Source organism: Trachinotus anak, unplaced genomic scaffold, assembly GCF_046630095.1.
Source record: "Trachinotus anak isolate AG129_WGS33_773 ecotype Australia unplaced genomic scaffold, CSIRO_AGI_Tana_v1 ptg000004l, whole genome shotgun sequence".
In the NCBI taxonomy this organism is placed as follows: domain Eukaryota; kingdom Metazoa; phylum Chordata; class Actinopteri; order Carangiformes; family Carangidae; genus Trachinotus; species Trachinotus anak.
The window spans coordinates 10,960,038-10,978,346 of NW_027273855.1; the positions used below are offsets into that span (position 1 = coordinate 10,960,038).

Here is an 18,309-nt window from a genome sequence, read left to right on the forward strand (position 1 = left end):
TTGAACAGCAGCATCTGGTGTGCCGTTTTGAACACGGGATCTCATACAAAGAAATGCCGGCAGGGTGCTTGGGGAGCTTTTGTTCTTGAGCAGGATTAGACCGATCTCATGAATTGCAAATTCTGCTTCAGCACAAAGAACAGCTGTCCTACATTGTCTGTTTCCCTTGGATAGAAAAAGAATAGATCCAAAACGGAGAGATATTTATAATATTTGCAATATTTTAAAGCCTATACACATACAACAACAGCATCTGTAATTCTGATGATTTGATGCACACACACGTAAGCACTCACACACGCAGTACAGTTTTTGCATAGTACAAAAACATGTTGATATGCTAAGTGGCCATGACGAAGGTCATTTTTACAACTGTACGCGAATGCGGCATATCTGTCGACTTTTCAACCAGTCCCCAGTTTCAATGTTGGCGTTTAATGGAAGATAACAATACAAAAATTGTTTTTTTTATCGCAATATTTTTACATCTAATCTATTAATGTGGACCACTACGTTTCATTTAGCGTTCAACATGAGAAAGTGCAGAGTTTGGAGGGGTATTTAAATGACCATTTCTCGCACTTTCAAAACTTTTTTTCTCGCTTTCAGCATTTACAGAGACATCCACCATCTGGGATACCGAGAAGACACAGATTCTAAAGCCAAATTCGATGTGATATTAGAGCGAAATGAATAAATCCCGAAAATACTTCTGATAAAAATGATAACGTTAAGCGCCAGCGTTAGTTGGTTTCCATTGGCAACCAGACCCATGCTCACGAGAATACAGGAACAGGGACCGTCCCGTGCAGACAACAGAGGAGACGGAGCCAGGAGGGAGTTGACTGAGATGTGAAGCTTGTTGCGGTTGGTTTGGTTGTTTTTATCTTGTTACAGTCTCTCTATGTGTGTCTTTTCCACCTGTAACAGGCTGATTTAAAAAAAAGCTTTTGCTGAATGAGCGGACAACACCATGTTGTTCCGGGCAACTCGGAGTCCATAGCTATTGAATTACAAAAATGGGGCCCAGGTTTTCTGTTCTCGGGACATTCAGTTACAGAAAATGAAGTGACACCGACCGTGTCAGTGTCCGGTGACTTTAAACAAGGACATGGATTTAGGTCGGTTTTGTTCAAGTTTTGGTGCCTCTGTTGTTCGCAACAAAAGCCAGAGGAGCAGGTAGGTGAACCGCCGGTCAAAGAAAGCCTCCTCCACACAGCCAGAGGGGCTAATATTTTTTCACGATGCAAAATAAATAAATAAATAAAAATAAATAAATAAAATTCACCACATTAAAATTAGCTACTTCTTTTGCGAACTCTCACGGTATGGCTAGTAATCCAGAGTTATTTTTCACTTGCAGTATATTTTTTGCTCAGTGTCACAACAGTGCACTAAGTTGTTTCTTTGCGACAGTATTCTCAAGATTACTACTCCAAAATTGCTTCCTAAAATTTCACCAATATTTCATATCGAGGCTGAGTGTAAAATTACAATGCTGTGCGAAAGTTTTAGGTGCTAAAAGTAAAGCGAGGGTGTTTTCAAAAACAATAGCCTGAACAGTTTTATTTATGAGTTAGCTTCATGCAGCATGCAGTAAACAAATGAAACCTATATCAAATCAATATTTGGTGTGATCACTCTTTGCCTTTAAAACAGCACCAGTTCAGTACACTCTGAACACAGGTTTTCAAGGTACTTGGTAGGTTGGTTGTTCAAGCGTCCTGAAGGACTTGACACAGTTCTGTAGACTGTCTCAGTGTCTTCTGTTCTTTTCCTGTAATCCCAGACTAACTGGATGATGTTGAGATCAGGGCTCTGTTGGGGCCAGACCAGCTGTTGGAGGACTCTTGTTCCTCTTGTCTCTGAAGATTGTTCTGTATGACCCTGGCTTTATGTTTTGGGTTGTTGTACTGCTCCAGGATCATCAGACATCACCCTGATGGTATTGCATATTGTGTTGATAAGAATCTAAACATCCAAAATGCTCCCAAAATGCATGCACAGTACTGTATATAAATATTTCTGTAACAATGAACAATCCCAGTGTATATTAAAGGTTATTATATTATTTTGCGATGAAGGTGCAAAGCAGGTTAAGACTTTCAAACATGCTTGACTGAACATTGTTAAATGTTTTTTGTATACCAAAATAGGATGTTGCATCAGTGTCGTACTTACACCAGTTACAGTGTGGGTCACATATCAGCTGTAAATATAATATTGAACCCGCACCAGCAGGCTATATATATATATTTTTTTTTTAACCCATCTTTACCCATCATTACCTATCTTCATTACCTATCTGACAAAATAGTAAAATCAGTGATGGTGGAATTTCATTTAACTGCTTGAGTTTCAGGGTCCTGGTATTGTCCAATATACTGTCATGGCCCACTGGGAAACTTGACTAGAACAGAGCTGTTGTTACTGTTAGTAGTAACACGTGTGCTTTTCCTACTATGACAAGTCAAAATGTCTGCTGTGACTAATTCATGTTTTTAACATCAGATGACATCAATGTTGTTTTCACTGTGAATAGGTGAAGAGAGAAAAACAGATTGAGAGGGCCAGCTGCCTGATCATGACTGCTCTGGTTCAACCTGGAGTCAAAGTGTCAGAGCTATGTGAGGATGGAGACGAGCTTCTTGAGGCTGGAGAACTGGGGAGGGCCACCTCTCTCTACATGTCTGCCTTCAGGACTCATGCGGCCTCCACTGTATCCCATATGCGGAAATTGGAGAAGTCCAGCCTGGCTGGGGTGATCTCTACCCTAGAAGGTTGGCTTGACAGTCATGGGCAGAGCCAGCCTGCTGAGGGTCTTAATAAAGGTCTGGCCGCTGTGTTTCTGTCCACACTCTGCCCCAACAATCTGTCAGCTACCGTTTTCAAAATGGAGTCTCTCCTTCAGAGTGGTGGTCATGGCTGTGAGGAGATTTTTGCTCGCTGCACTGCTCTGCTTGAAGGGAAGAGACACCCTCATCCAGAAGGTTTAACTCGCATGGTGTTGGAGATAACTCGTGCTCTGGCCTGCTTGCTCGCAGAGCCCCACAGTATTAAAGGGTTGAAGCTTTATCTCAAAGCTTACCAGAGCAACAAATCTGAAATTGTTGCATTGGTAAAGACCAGACAGGCTCAGCACCTATCAAAAATAGTGAAGGTTCTAACTGTCCAAATAACCCACATACATCCTTCTCTGATGTTTGACAGTGAGTGGGCACTGACAACAAAGGAGAATGATAAGCTTACTGTAGAGGCCTCTGTAATTATTGAGTTTTTGTTGGCTATCTCTCCTGGTAATAGAGAAGTGCAGGAACTTCACGCAGTGCATTTGTTTTTGTTAAGTAGGTTTGGGGACAGTGCAGAAGTGTACTCTTCTCTTTTACATCATGGTCATTGTCAGAAAATGTCAGAGAGTGCTACAGACAAGTCATTCCAAGACAGTCCTGAGAGGAGACCTCGGCTCTTAATCGGTCGTGCCGCTGCCTGCTTCTCAGCAGGTGGACGGATTGCAGAGGCGTGTGAGGATCTGGGGGAGGCATTTGAGATGCACCCTGCCACTGCCCGAATTTATTTCCAAAAGTTCTTCACAGATGATGGTACAGGGATGGCTGCTCGCAACCATCTCCGTCAGCAGGCAGAGAGGGGCCTGTGTGGTTACAGAGAGAGGGTTCTCATCCGTCCAGATCTGCGTTCCACTGAAGGAGTTGAACTGCTGGACCCTGTGATCACTCACTTACGGACTCTGTGCCTTTTAGAGCCTGACGGTGGAGGTAGAGAGCTGCGGGTACGACTGGCTGAGTGTCTTCTCCTCAGAGGGGAGTGTAAAGAGGCCCTCTCTATCTGTAGCCAGCTAGCTGCCAACCAAGGTCAGCAGAGCTATCAAAACACAGTGCAGGTTCTTCGTGGATATGCAAGACTTCTTTCCGATGACCACAAGGGGGCATTAGAAGACTTCCAGGGTGTGATTGAACACAATGCCCCCCACCCCTCCAGCTGTGTGCGGGCACTGTGTGGCAGGGGCCTCCTGCGCATGATGGGAGGCTCAAACTACCTCACAGCTCTAGACTATGTGACAGCCAGCAGGCTCCATCCTCAGGAAACAGCACTTACTATTCGCTGCTTGGTGCCATGGAACAGCCGGGGGCTGCTTTTTACTGTTTTATTGGAGCAGGGACGAGTCATGCTGGAGGGAACTGGAGAGCACGAATCCAAGTCCATGTCCACGGAAAACTCCCAGCTGCCCCAGCAGGAGGATCAACTGTGTGTCCCGTCAAAGAGAGACACACACAGAATAGGGTATGATGTTTGTCTCATACAGTTTACTCAATAGGCTTTTTTGACAGTAGACATATTGGCACATCACAGCAGGACAAGCACAGGTGTAAATAATAAACTTAATGAATGAATTTCATTTAGCTGTTTCAGTTTCAGGGTCCTGGCATTGTTCATGCTAACTCACTGTGACACTGTCATGGCTGACTGGGACACTTGAATATAATGGAGCTATCATTAATTTTCTTAGTAACACCTGTGCTTGTTCTGTGCTTGACATCTCAATAAAACTACAAAACTACAAAACCGAGTTTATGAGTTCTGTCCTAAGGAAAGTCCTCTTTCATTTTTTGATGTAGCACCTTTTCCTGCTTTGTGCATTAGGACTCCTGCTGGTGTCCATTCTCTAGCTGTGCTGCTCATGGAGCTCCAGCCAGGTGCTGATGGGCCTCAGATCCTGGCAGCAGATGCCTTGTACCAGCTTGGGCGGGTGGAGGAGGCGTACCGGCTACTGCTCTCTGTTGGGCCCACCAGTCCTCGGGCCCCCATTTTAGCTCGCCTTGCCCTGCTGCAGCTGCACAAAGGCTTTCTTTATGACACCAATCAGGTATGTATAGTAGGTTTAGGGTAGAATCTTTAACTGATGTCCAGAGGCACCATTAGATCCTCAAACATAGCTCTTTGACTGCATTTTTTATACGCTGTCACTTTGCACAGTTCCTATTGCACTCCAACCTTTCTTATATTGTACACCATATTTCTGATTAATGCTGTCTCTGATGTATATATATATGTTATATAGATATTTCTTTCAAATTATATATATATATGTAACATATCAGTACAGCAAAGGTGTTCTTGCCTCACCACATTAACCAGAGGCACATAAATATAAATATACTACAGACACATGATAAACTACAGAGCAGTCCAGCAGACAAGAGAAACATTAAAAATGTCTAATCAATTGTAGAGTCACATTGTATGTTCAGTGTTAGAACTATAAATCTGTTGATTTAGGTTTATTCTTTTTTCATGAATGAATTTAGTTACTGTACTTCCAAATTTCCTTTTTTTAAATAGAATGAAAGTTACTGAGCAGTGACTTTAATCTGATGGCTATGTTTATATTAGTCACAGATAGCTTACAGAGTTGTGGCAGTGAATTTCCTTTTATTTAAATATCATACACAGTCCTTTAAGATGAAATAGACATTTTACTGTATTTGGGGCAAGTTGTAAGTTGGATGGCCCTAGCCTTTTGTGTTTATCAAAACATTAGAACAACAATAACAGCTTTTACAGTCAAATAAAGATTCATATTTCATATCTGTCCATGTTTCCTACAGCTTCTGAAAAAGCTAATTCAGTGCGGGGATACCAGCTGCTTGCGTCCTCTGTTAGCTGTGGCACGACAGAAGGACCGTGCACTGCTGCAGGGACACTGCCACACTGCTGCAAAACGCATCCTTGAAGGCACGAGAGAGGAGAGCGCTGTCAGGGAGGCTGTGGCTTATCTCTCCATCGCTATCATGGCATCTGGTGATTAGAATCTGATTGATGAGATATTTGATGTTTGTTACTGGTCTGAGTCTGATTGTTCACTGAATTAACAGCAGGTAATACTGGAGGAATGATTAAAGGGATAAAGAGACAGGTTTGCACAAAAGAGTTGGCCTCAGAAACCTATCAATGTCAATCCATTTCAATGCATATCACACATACTACTGTGAATTTGGATCAGTGCTTTTTACTGTATAACTATGGCCAATAAAAAACAATCAAGTAATTGTGCTTTTCAAGGTGGTGAGGCAGCAGAGTCCTTGTTGGAAAGAGCAAGGTGTTATGCCCTGCTGAACCAACGAAAGACCGCCATCTTTGATTTCAATGCCATTCTGAAGGAGCACCCAAAAGACATTCAGGCCCTCTGTGGAAGAGGCTTCACCTATCTCATGCTGAATAAACAAAAGGTATTCTTGAGTTTAAACACTGTCAAAATGTAACTATGGCAGATTATGCTTTTATTTTTTTCTCTGTCCTTGTCTAAACTTTATGCTACAACAGGCAACTTTACAGTGAAAGGTGACATACAAACTGTCAGTATTATGCTTATGATGACCAACATGGGCACTAAAAGAGGCAAAAGATGTTGGCAGAGAAGCAAACATTACTGTAAAATGTAAATAAAAACAGAATGTGATGATGTGCAAATCATGTAAACCCATATTTAATTGAAAATAGAACAAAGACAACATATCAAATGTTGAAATGCTGGAATTTTATTGTTTTATGAAAAATACATGCTCAATTTGAATTTGATGCCAGCCACACATTTCAAAAAACTTGGGTCAGGGGCAACAAAAGACTAGAAAAGTTGTGTAATGCGAAAAAAACCATCTTGTTGAATATCTCACAACTAATTAGTTTAAGTGGCAACAGGTCGGTAGATGATGGTATAAAAAGAGCCTCCCAGAGAAGCAGAGTCTCTGTGCAGTGAAGATGGGGAGAGGTTCACCACTCTGTGAAAGACTGTTTGGGCAAATAGTGCAACAATTTAAGAATAATATTCCTCAATGTAAAATTGTAAAGAATTTGGGAATTTCAGCATCTATAGTTTATAATATCATTAAACGATTCAGAGAATTGAGAGAAATCTCTGTAGGCAAAGGGACAAGACCGAAAACCAATATTGGATGGCCGTGATCTTCAGGTCCTCAGGCAGCACTGCATTAAAAACAGACATAATTTTATTGTGGAAATCACTGCATGGGCTTGGGAACACTTCCGAAAACCATTGTCTGTGAGCACAGTTTGTTGGTGCATCCACAAATGCATGTTGAAACTCTACCATGCAAAGAAGAAACCATATCTAAACATGATCCAGATGTTGTTGACTTCTCTGGGCCTGAAACTCATTTAAAATGGTCTGTGGCAAAATGGAAAACTTTCCTGTGGTCTGATGAATCAAAATTTCAAATTCCGCGTCCTTCAGGCTACAGAGGAGAGGGACCATCCAGCTTGTTATCAGTTCAAAAGCCAGCATCCGTGATAGTGTGGGGGCGCATTAGTGCCCATGGCTTGGGTAGCTTGCACATCTAGGAAGGCATCTAGGAATGCTGAATGGTATATACAGATTTTGGAGCAACATATGCTGCCATCCACACAACGTCTTTTTCAGAGAAGGCCTTGCATACTTCAGCAAGACAATGTCAAACTGCATTCTGCATGTATTACAACAGCATGGGTCTGTAGTAGAAGAGAGTGGATGCTAAACTGGCCTGCCTGCAGTCCAGATCTGGCACCCATGAAAAAAATACGACTAAGGAGACCCTGAAATGTTGAGCAGATAAAATCTGATATCAGGCAAGAATAGGACAACATTTCATTTTCAAAACTCCAGAAAATGATTTCCTCAGCTCCCAAATGTTTGTGTTAAAAGAAAAGGTGATGCAACACAGTGGTAAACATGCCCCTGTCCCAACCTTTTTGAAACTTGTTGCTGGAATCAAATTCAAATGGATTATGTTGACTTGTTCTATTTTCAATTAAATATGGGTTTACATGATTTGCAAATCATCGCATTCTGTTTTTATTTACATTTTACACAGCATCCCAACTTTTTTGGAAACGGGGTTGAACAAACATAGTTTGGCTGGTAGGACAGACATAATTTTACATAAAATTGTCTGTTGCCGCTGTAAGAGATATGTATTTTAAATATAAATATAAAATTCAAATGACCCCTTTTCCACGCTATAGGAATGCACTCGTGATATCCTGGAAGCACTTCAGATAAACACTGACATGGTCACCAAAGACATCCTGTCACTCAAGGACAAGGCACGGAAGCTGGTCTGTGATTGGCTACATGAATTCTGTCGAACCAGTCTGTCAGACATCCTGAACACTAATGCTGTCCCCTGCCACGAAGAGCAGCTCAGAGAGGCTTTTATAATTGGTGGAGCTCTCATGAGGACTGACTGCAGAGACCCCCGATGGCATCTCCTTTATGTGGACATACTCTTAGCCAAAGGTGAGATGGGAATTTACTGGAAATGGTCCACGTAGGAGATTATGCCTTAGGCCGTGTGGTGTTTTCACCTAATTAAAACAGAACCACTGAAGCTGGCAGTACTTGTTTACAGTAATCCTTATGCCTGCTGTTATGGTCCATCTTCTCCAGGTGAAGTTAAGGCTGCAGGCGCTCATCTGTGCCAGGTGTTTGGTCAGGAGCCAAGAGATGCGGTGGCACAGGCAAGGGTGGGTGTGGTTGAGGCTTGGCAACAGAACTACCGCAGCGCAGCTCACAGGCTCAGCAAACTGACTGAGAGAGATCCATCCAGTCTAGACTTCTTGCTGGCCCTGATTCCATTCAGTCAGCAAAAACACATGGCACAGGTAAGCCCCAGTGCTGGAATCCTAGATTTCATTTTTAAGTTCCACGGGCAACAGGATTTGTTCTGGCAATAGCAACATTTTTTATTCTACCATTATCAGCAAATTAGGTTTATCATTAAGCTGCAGACGCATTTACATCACAGGGATAAAAAAAAATACCCACATCTCTTCTTTTAGATTGACAGAGCAATATATTTGACTGCTTCCTATGAACAAATGCATACATTTAAAATAAATGTTCAATTCTATATCACAAGATTGTAAAATGAAACAAGACTTAAGGATTTCAATTTATTTTTTGTGTTCATCATCTGTATGTACTTTATATTTAATTGATTGTAAAATAAACTTAGTCACTCACTGATGAAATTATGAAATTGATCCACTTAGGTTGTTTTTCAGTCTTGCCACAATGATAGTGCTGAGCTACTCTGTGATTCTGTGAACCCCCCTGGTACCTATTCTTATTTGACCTGCATGACATTTTGATTTCATCTCTGCACTACACTGCACTTTTGGTGTTTATGTAACATAGTGCCAACTAAGAACCTAAATAAGCCCAAAATGTAATTGTACAAAAATGCAGTGGCACCTCCGTCAATTTAGGTGGTTCCCTCTGAACATATCACAGTGCATATTTCATATGCTTGAAATGGACAGTAAGGTCAGTGAAGGTAGAAAAAGAAAAGTATGCATAATGTATGATGATATCAGCTAACTGTTTTACAGTACTTACAAGACAGGCCAACTGCATCTTCCCTTTATCTAGCTAAAGCATTGTAAATAAAAAGTATTTATGCATTTATAAATAGCATATTAATTGTATATTGTAACAGGCAGCAGCACAGGAGGCCCGCAGTGTGTCATCAGGTGGCCAGTGGGATCAGGCCCTCACACTCCTGACTGTAGCAGTACAAGCAGTGGGCAATCACAGACTCCAGTATCTTCGCCAGCGGGCTGCCTGCCTTGCTCAGCTGGGTTTACACGAGCGGGCCATAGCTGATCTGGACAGAGTTATTCAGAAACACAGTGGATCCAACTCCAGTTGCTCAGATGACCCCCAAGTCTGGGCGGAGGACCTATGTCGACGAGGTCGCAGCCTGGTACTTTGTTCCAGAGAAGGAGCAGCTCTGCAGGACTTCAGTCGGGCATTGGAGCTACACAGGGACCAGGCAATCCAGTGTGTGGAGGCTGGTCTGGGGAGGCTGCGTGTGGCTGACTGCTTCCTGCGGGGGGCACTGCAGCACTATGGGGAGCAGCAGCTCAGTAAAGCTTGGACCTTGATTGAATGTGGCCTCACTGTGGACAGTGAGAACGCAGAGCTCCGCAGACTGAGGGCAAGGGTCAAACGGGAAGTGGCCAGTCCCTGCAACGTCAACTAGTGTTGATAGTCAAAGAGTCAAACAGAAAACAGGGGCTCCATCTGAGCTTCTAAAATGTCAGTGCCTGTACCTTAATTTGTCTTATGGTGGAGAAAATGATGGAAACTGATGAGAAATCTTCCACCCTTTTATTGAACATGTTTGATGGTTCTTTGAGGACACAGTGCTTTGATTTGTATTGTCTTTTCCAAGTTCTAATTAAGGATTAACAGCAGTGTTTGTTGCTGTACTCAATATGTTTAAAGTCAGAGCACAGGAGTATATTGAATATAAGAGGAGATTGAGCATCATAGAGATTTTAAACACCACAGTTTTATTGAATGTTTTATTATGCCTTATTTTATGAACCAGTTAACTTTGGTAGTTCATACAATGTATGACTGAAACATTAATTACTGAATTATTGAGGAAATGGACACAAAACATGATGGTCACGATGATTATATGGTATAAAGGAAATCACAAAAATGAAATTAGAAAGCATGGTTTAATTCAAACTATCACACCTTGATAAGAGATTTAAGAAAGTGCCCAATGTGCAGGTTTATGCTTAAAATGGAGGAGGCACACTTTTCTTTAATATTATTTAAACACAAATTTTGAATATATAAATACAGGAAAACATGAATAAATACTAGAATTTAGTCCATACCACTGACATTAAGGAATATTTAAACAAAAATACAAGGTCATTACATTAGTACTCTTAGTGCACCTGAAGTAGGACTTAATAATTTAAAATGATGTCAAATATAGCATTAAATTTATACATATACTGTACGTGTAACTTGTGGTGAGAAACTTGGTTTAATTTGGTATTATGCAGACACAGTAATGTATTGTGGTTCCATGTTACCGAAGTAGGATTTCTCCCACTCACTCATGAGGTCAAAATGCAGCTTGCGGTCACAGAAGGTGCAGGAGGCCGTGGCTGGGCTGTTGAGCAGGAGCCCCACCTCCTGCCACACCTCCACCAGTGCGTCTGTGATTGAAACAAACATTTATTACAATGAGCAAATAAGTCCCAACATGTTTTTTTGATCCTAAAAATTTTAGCTCTGGTCATTTTAGCCGGCACAATATAAGATTGTGTTGTGTGACATGATATTGTGATATTATTCTTACTGCATTGCAGTTTTGGCGACAGGTGTATGCCAAGATACCCATATATGCTTACAACGCAAAGAGACTCACTGAGGACAAACATAAATCACTTGTACCTGCCATTGTCCCCTCTTAACTTAATTGGATGTTTACTACAACAACTCTGACCTAATAGCCGTAAGGATCCCCACACTCACCCACGAAGTACTCCATCATGGTGGGGTTGTGATGAGGGGACGGAGCCAGGCGCAACAGCTCCTCACCTCGAGGCACTGTGGGGTAGTTGATGGCCTGGACGTAGATGTTGTGTCTCTCCAGCAGGGTGTCACACACCTTGGTATTTAACTCAGCGTTGCCCACCTAGAAAATGGACCAGTGAAATGAACCATTTAGGGGACGGGTTTACTCAGCACATTCAGATGTAGAACTCAAAGTCAGAACTGTGGTTTACTTTTGTACATTATTCTCAAGTGTGCTCCTGGCTTAATTTTAAGACTTTTTAAGCAAGTGATGCATTTGAAACTTACAAGTCGACTAATTAAATTATCATCTAAATGATGCATTATGGTATTACAAAAATATTTCAGTTTGCATAATTTAAATGCAGACTGCATTAACATAATGACTTCTAATTTTCTAAAATGTATAAATTGGATCATAATTAAACACTGAAAAAGTCTATAATTATTCTGGTACATTCCAGACTCCATATGTTCTGTGCTGTACCTGTTGAGTTATAGAGGAGTATAGATCAGACCCTTTTCACGGCAGAAACTACTATGATTTGTCATAGTAGTAAAAGAGCAGCTGTTACTAACAGCATTAATAGGTGGCTCTTCTTTTCAAGTGTCCCAGTGAGCCATGACAGTGAGCTAACAGGAACATCACCAGGACCCTGAAACTGAAGCAGCTAAATGAAATTCATTCACTATTAATTTTATTAATTCTGCCTGTGCTTTTCTTAGTGTTTGATGAAGTATAGGTGTTTGCTTTGTCTTGAGAGAAACTGAACAGCTTGCTAAAGGTGATACTGCTTTTAGCTTAGAGACATTTCACTATTGTCAGCTGAGGAGTTGGTAGGGAGAGGTAATGTAGTAGTGGAGGCACCAGCAGTGCTATATTGTCATACCCGTATGGGTATGATGTGGCTGGGGCAGTTGACCACAGGCAGGCCATTATCCATGAGCAGCTGCCTCATGTGTTTGACGTTCCTCTGGTGGGCTCTGCGAAGCCCCTGCCCCTCAGGGCTCTTCAGCACCCGGACAGACTCCAGGGCTCCAGCCAGAGCCATCGGTGGCAGGGCAGTGGTGAAGATGAAGCCGGCTGCAAAGGAACGCACTGTGTCCACTAGGGCTTCGCTACTGGCAATGTAGCCTCCCACACAGCCAAATGCTTTCCCTGGAACAGTAACAGATCACAGAGGGTATATGAGGTGAGGACACAGGAAATAATCAGTGATATGCATTTATTTGACAGCTTAAGTAAACTTGTGTGTGTGTGCGTGTGTGTGTGTGTGTGTATGTGTGTGTGTGTGTATATATATATACATATATATATATATATATATATATACATATATATATATATATATATATATATATATATATATACTTTTTAATGATAATAATACAGTTAAATATCCAATACAATAGTATGACATTTGGAAAATGGACACTGCAAAATGAGCACTTTCACTTTCAATACATACACACTGTAGATTTGATAATAGAACTATTAACGTAATTTTGAATGCAGGACTTTTAGTTGTGTTTATGTAATTTTACATTGTTGTATTGCTCTTTTTACTAAAGCAAATAATCTGATGGATATTTTCTACAATAAAAAATGATAAATGCCATATTATGGCATTTTAGTGCCTGAAAAGTTGGTTAACTGAGGATGTTTTCTAATTTGTAGGGATGTCATTGTGTGTAAATGTGCTGCATGCAGTCTGTATGCAGTATGGTCCTAGTTGACCTGAGATGAACTTGCCAAGTGAACACTTGCAACTGTGTCATATAAAGTCAAGTGTTGTAATCCAGACTTAGTTTACATTTGATGTGGGGTTAACAGGGATTAACTTTGCAGTCATCATAAAGCTACACATGGCATGGACTCTGATGATCGTTTTATCAGTACGACCAGAGAGGGAGTAAAGCTGGCACCCAGCAGATAAAACCTCTGCATCCTTTGATGAGGGCTCACTCTTCTCCTGCCCTCTATCTCACCAACACGAGAGCAGCATCATGCTTGTTGAGAGCTACTGCTTCTGTGTTGGCAGTATGACATTGTCAGTTAGTGCAAGAGAGGCTGTGAATGGGAGTTTGGCCAATTCATCTATGGCAGTTTGAAGCCGTTTGCCTTGCCCTTCTTGGTGTCTTAGTGAAAGGACATGTTGGTGGATGAGTGATATAAAAGTTATCAGCGTAGGACTGTCTTTAATCTCTTTGAAAAACAAAAATAAAATATTATATATTGAATGCACAAAAATTGGATTTTCTTCATCAGATACTCACCTAAGGTCCCAGACACAATGTCAATCTTGTGCATAACATTGTCCCTTTCTCCCACTCCAGCTCCATGGGCTCCATACAGGCCCACAGCGTGAACTTCATCAACGAATGTCAGAGCTCCATAACGGTGAGCCACATCACACAGCTCTTCTAGAGGACATATGGCACCTGGAAGCCCCAGAGAATTATGTGGTATAATTAGAACTGTGCATCACAGGTGAACAGCCGGACATTCATGTGGTAAATGTCACCATGTTGCAATATCTTCAACACATATGTACTGTAGGAGAAAATGTACTGTAGGGGAAAATGTATATAGAACGCTTTTCTCGTGACTGAAGATATTAAAATCTTACTACATCTACAAATCATAGAATATTTCTTTAAAAATGACTTCTTTCGGGGTGAATTTCTCCCGTATATAGTCGCAGCCATCCATTCGGTCTACTTCAGTCTGTGCTTTATGGAGCTGTCACTGGTGTGATATCAGACAGAGAAAGAGCTGAGGGGGAACACTATCTGTCTCTCCCATGGGAGACAGTGATGAATGACAAATACTGCAGACTGAATAACTGCAGATTATAGAAATCTAAATACCCCATTACTAACTTTCTCTTTGTTAGCTATGAATTATGAACTTTGCTGACCAAATTTACATGGTATACATATCGATTCATTAGTGATATAATTTACTAATTTCAAGTGGTATTTCTTCTCATTAATGACACAGTGTGAAAAAAGGGCTTGGTCAATTTCTTGCATCAGCAAAAAACAACTGAAATTCTTGAGATTGCTATGGATTGTGTGCCAATTCCTACAATACAGGTCTTAAAGGTTCAAATATACAGCAAACTAAAGTGATGCCATGTTACCGTATCTACTACAAATTAACATCAACATTTATGTCTTGGGTGTCAGTTCGAATGATCATGCAGCTCACTCTTCACACACACACACTACATACAAAAATACATTTTAAATAGGTTTATCCACAACAAATTATCAATCTAAACAATTTCTACTAAAAATGTAATTTAACATTTCATTGTACTCACCATCCATCGAATGCACTGTCTCAAATGCCACTATTTTGGGTGTCTTGGGGTCTGAGCGTTGCAGCAATTCCTCCAGGTGTCGGCTGTCATTGTGGCGGAAGATGAAGCGCTTCGCTCCACTGTTCCTGATTCCCTGAATCATTGATGCGTGGTTCCCTGCATCAGAGTAGATCTCGCACCCTGTACGACACAGTGAACACACATCAAGCCAGTGGGGATGACTTCCCTTTAAACAGTATCAACCCTGAAATGCTCATTCCCTTTTCTACAATATATGAATCATGAATATGTCTAGACTATGAGCTCCAGAATAAAATCGCAGAGCATCTGGAAATGTAATAGACAAACAGTGACAGTGACATCCGTGCTGAACTTTTCCTGAATGTCATCACCTGAATCTATTCATATGGCCCATGGTTCAGAGGTCAGAGGTCAGTATTTACCTGGCAGCATTTTAGCTAAAGTGAAGAGGGTGGAGTCATTTGCCACAAAGCAGGAGGAGAAGACCAGAGCTGCATCTTTCTTGTGTAGCTGGGCAAGCTCCTTCTCCAGACACACATGGAAGTAACTGGTGCCTGAGATGTTCCTGGTCCCACCTGCTCCTGCACCGTGTCTGTCCAGGGCATCTCTGAGAACAAACAACAAAATGATAAAATGTAATCCATGTCATCAAAGGTGTCCAATCAGTCAAAGTCAGTCTAAAACATCAAAATAATGGTTCAAGGTACCACACCTTGAGCCCACTCATTACTAAATGAATAAAAATTCAGAGAGAAAAGTGCGAATAGATTGAACCCCACATCAACAGTACACCTGCCACTGAAATGCAACATAGACTTATACAAAGTAACAAAAATCAGCACTTGAGAGTGGACTTGGACTTCACTGCCGAAAAATTTCACTAACTTAACATTTGCCTCCTCGAGATGACTTGAGACATGACAGCTCATTCAAACATTCAAGTCCCTCTAGGAAGGCAGTGACAGGCAGGTCCTTGAAAATGATACCTTGAAAAAAGAATTATTAGGCCTACGCCTTAAAAGGACTTCGTGTCTACTATGTATAAAAATAGCTTTGAAAGGAAAATCTCAGATTTCCAAATGACTTGCAGTTTCCCTACATAATTTGCCTACTTCACACTTGATATGGACTTGCTTTGACAAGAACTGGGATTTAACTTAAACCCATCTCAACTGACTCGAGACTTAATGTGGGCTTTCCTCGAAATACTTTTTTCTGTCTTATTTTACCTGATTGCACTGAGGACCTGCGGGTGCCGACTCATTCCTAGATAGTCATTGCTGCACCAGACAGACACCTGGGAGCCATCCCGCCCAGAGATGGAGTAATCCTCTGCAAAAGGGAAGACCTCAGCGCTCCTGTTCACTGTCTTAAAGACTCTGTATGTGTGGTCCTTCTTTTTGTCAGCTATCTTCTCAATGAAGAACCGGTCATAGTCGTAGCTGGGGCCAACTGCGGGAGTGATAGTTTAGACTTTAAATCACTTACTGCATTCAATGAACATCTCTCTGACATGGCAAATTAAAAAAAAAAGTTTTACAAAACGTTCAGGCCTTTTTAAACTGTGAAACATACCCATGTTGTCTTTAAGGAGGTGGGTGACAGTGTTGGTTTGAACTGATGTCTGGAGGACTGAATCTTTTAAACCCTTAAGCAGAGAAGTCATCAAACCTGTGAAAGAGGAGTGCAGGTCTGTAAGTGTACAATTGTAGCAATTTTGTTCTGGATTTTTGTCTTCCCTTCGAAATTTGGCAATTTTTGCTTCTGTTAAAGTTAAAATCAGTTTCTCTTATGTTACAGCTTTTATTCTGCCTACCTTCTTTGACGTCCTCCTGTACTTCAGGGCTGGCTTTGACCATCCCAATCTGGGAGTTGACAAAAGGGCAGCCCTTTGATACAGACACAGCCACCTGAGTGGCCGTTTGAGCAGACATCATCCTTTGGTCCACCATGGGAAGTCGGTGGCTCTTCAGCTTGGTGGGTGAGATGCTCAGCGTGGCATTTAGAGAGGCAGGGCTGCTCACGGTGATCTGACGAGCAATCATGGGGCATTGATCAGCCAGAGTCAGCAAGGCAGCTCCTGATCTCCTCAAAGCTGGCTTAGGAACAGACTTCAGAAAGGGGCAGCGATGAAGGAAGGCAGCCATGGTACTGCAGCTGTTCTTACTCTGAGTGAAGACAGAAGACAGGAAAACCATTTCATTCTATAGAACTCCAAAGGCTGACTCGGCATCTGTGACATATTTGTAAAGGGTATAAATATTTCATTGCATTCAGGATGTGTAAAAGAGTATTATGTTTTAACTTTTTCCTTAAATTGTTTCTAGCCACAGAAAAGCTAAAATCTCGAGCATAGTCAGGTCACCAAATAAAAAATGAAGAAAACACAGATATGACTGAACTTGTTTTTGAGTTTCATAAAACAAAAATCCCATTACAGTTGATGTGGTTAAAAATGTTCAAAAGGGCTATGAATATATGTAGTGGTTCATCTCAGCTGCAGCAGGTTCCTCCTACAGGGTGCGGCAGGTTGCTGCTGCTTATCTTGACTCTGCAGGCGCTCAAGTGCAGCCCTGACAGACGTCATCGTCTGAGGCTGATTACTGCAGTAGCTGTCAAATAATCCTCTATAAAACACAGTGGGGATGCGTCTAATTCTTTTCAGTACCAACTATTATTTCCTCGCTGGTAAAAGTTTTTCAGACTTGAAAGAAAAATTAATATTGGCTTTAATAAATAATCCACAAAATGACACCAAAATAGTACTTAATCCAGACTTTAATTTGCTGATGAGCAACTCTATGTGCAGGTTAGTTTACAAACAGAGGCCAGCTGTATCATTTCTCTCACAATGCCCTGCGGTCAGCAGATAAGCTAATTCTTAGGACCTGTGAATTTCTCTTGTGGTTAGATGTTATCTTTATGTTGGTCTGTAAAACACTAATGCCATTTAAACACCACAAGTAGGTTAAACACTTTATTTTATCCTAACATTGTTTAACTATAACTACCAATCACTTACCAAAAAAAAAAGCTACATAAAGTTAGCTACAGACTGCTATATAGAAGTATATGGAGCATCTACACCGTATGTCTCCGCTCGTTGACTGTCAAAAGTCATTTAGGAATATGTTGTGTGTGACATGTTCTCCACTACATGAAGGAATAAATAAAAATAAAAAAACAATAACACTGCTACTAATAATATACATGATAGCACTGTATGAACACTGTGTGAATACAGCTACAATCTTTACTAAAATCAAAATAATAACAATAATGATAATAATGGAACAATTATGATCAAAAGTGAAAACTGTCAGGATGCTCACCTGTTGACCTGCACTGAGGACGAACTTCAAAACAGCAAATAGACAGAGGGTCACAGAGTGTCACTAGTTAGTTGTCAGATGTTGAAGAGCATTATGCAATCAACTCCACTCCCACCCATTAGAGATGTCATATGGGCCCCAGCTTTGGGGCCACCCAGGGTGAATCTGTGGGAGGTGCAAAGATGTTGATAGGGTTCCTTTAAAGTTGTGTCGCTCTCTGTCATTTGTC

At 41.2% G+C, this 18,309-nt stretch overlaps 2 protein-coding genes across 3 annotated transcripts; one reads left to right on the forward strand and one right to left on the reverse strand.

The window, feature by feature from the left end:
* The first annotated feature begins 61 nt into the window (after window positions 1–61).
* ttc34 (tetratricopeptide repeat domain 34) lies at window positions 62–10,115 on the forward strand. 2 transcript variants are annotated; one of them, XM_071475819.1, is made up of 8 exons: window positions 62–1,179; window positions 2,543–4,299; window positions 4,660–4,882; window positions 5,625–5,817; window positions 6,079–6,245; window positions 8,035–8,308; window positions 8,459–8,673; window positions 9,510–10,115. In XM_071475819.1, exons 1-8 carry the CDS (start codon window positions 958–960, stop codon window positions 10,053–10,055), a joined length of 3,597 nt encoding a protein of 1,198 aa, XP_071331920.1. In that variant the 5' UTR covers window positions 62–957; the 3' UTR covers window positions 10,056–10,115. The 2 variants fall into 2 exon arrangements, with proteins under 2 accessions (XP_071331920.1, XP_071331921.1); XM_071475820.1 differs by having other exon boundaries at window positions 62–867.
* A 232-nt stretch (window positions 10,116–10,347) lies between these two features.
* alas2 (aminolevulinate, delta-, synthase 2) lies at window positions 10,348–18,220 on the reverse strand. The gene is made up of 10 exons (XM_071475821.1): window positions 18,081–18,220; window positions 16,565–16,916; window positions 16,324–16,419; window positions 15,978–16,200; window positions 15,171–15,355; window positions 14,728–14,907; window positions 13,676–13,840; window positions 12,289–12,557; window positions 11,357–11,519; window positions 10,348–11,037 (listed from the first exon to the last, which is right to left on the reverse strand). The coding sequence occupies exons 2-10, from the start codon at window positions 16,893–16,895 to the stop codon at window positions 10,874–10,876; spliced, it is 1,776 nt and encodes a 591-aa protein (XP_071331922.1). The 5' UTR covers window positions 16,896–16,916; window positions 18,081–18,220; the 3' UTR covers window positions 10,348–10,873.
* Window positions 18,221–18,309: the final 89 nt, after the last annotated feature.

Excerpts from the sequence above, each read along its gene's own strand:
- ttc34 (XM_071475819.1), top strand. The coding sequence starts at position 958 with ATGAGCGGACAACACCATGTTGTTCCGGGCAACTCGGAGTCCATAGCT. Across the intron at positions 4,300-4,659 it reads AGAGACACACACAGAATAGG|GACTCCTGCTGGTGTCCATT; the intron begins GTATGATGTTTG and ends TTTGTGCATTAG. Across the intron at positions 6,246-8,034 it reads TCATGCTGAATAAACAAAAG|GAATGCACTCGTGATATCCT; the intron begins GTATTCTTGAGT and ends TCCACGCTATAG.
- alas2 (XM_071475821.1), bottom strand. The coding sequence starts at position 16,895 with ATGGCTGCCTTCCTTCATCGCTGCCCCTTTCTGAAGTCTGTTCCTAAG. Across the intron at positions 15,356-15,977 it reads CAGGTCCTCAGTGCAATCAG|AGATGCCCTGGACAGACACG; the intron begins GTAAAATAAGAC and ends GTTTGTTCTCAG. Across the intron at positions 12,558-13,675 it reads CATTGTGTCTGGGACCTTAG|GGAAAGCATTTGGCTGTGTG; the intron begins GTGAGTATCTGA and ends TTACTGTTCCAG.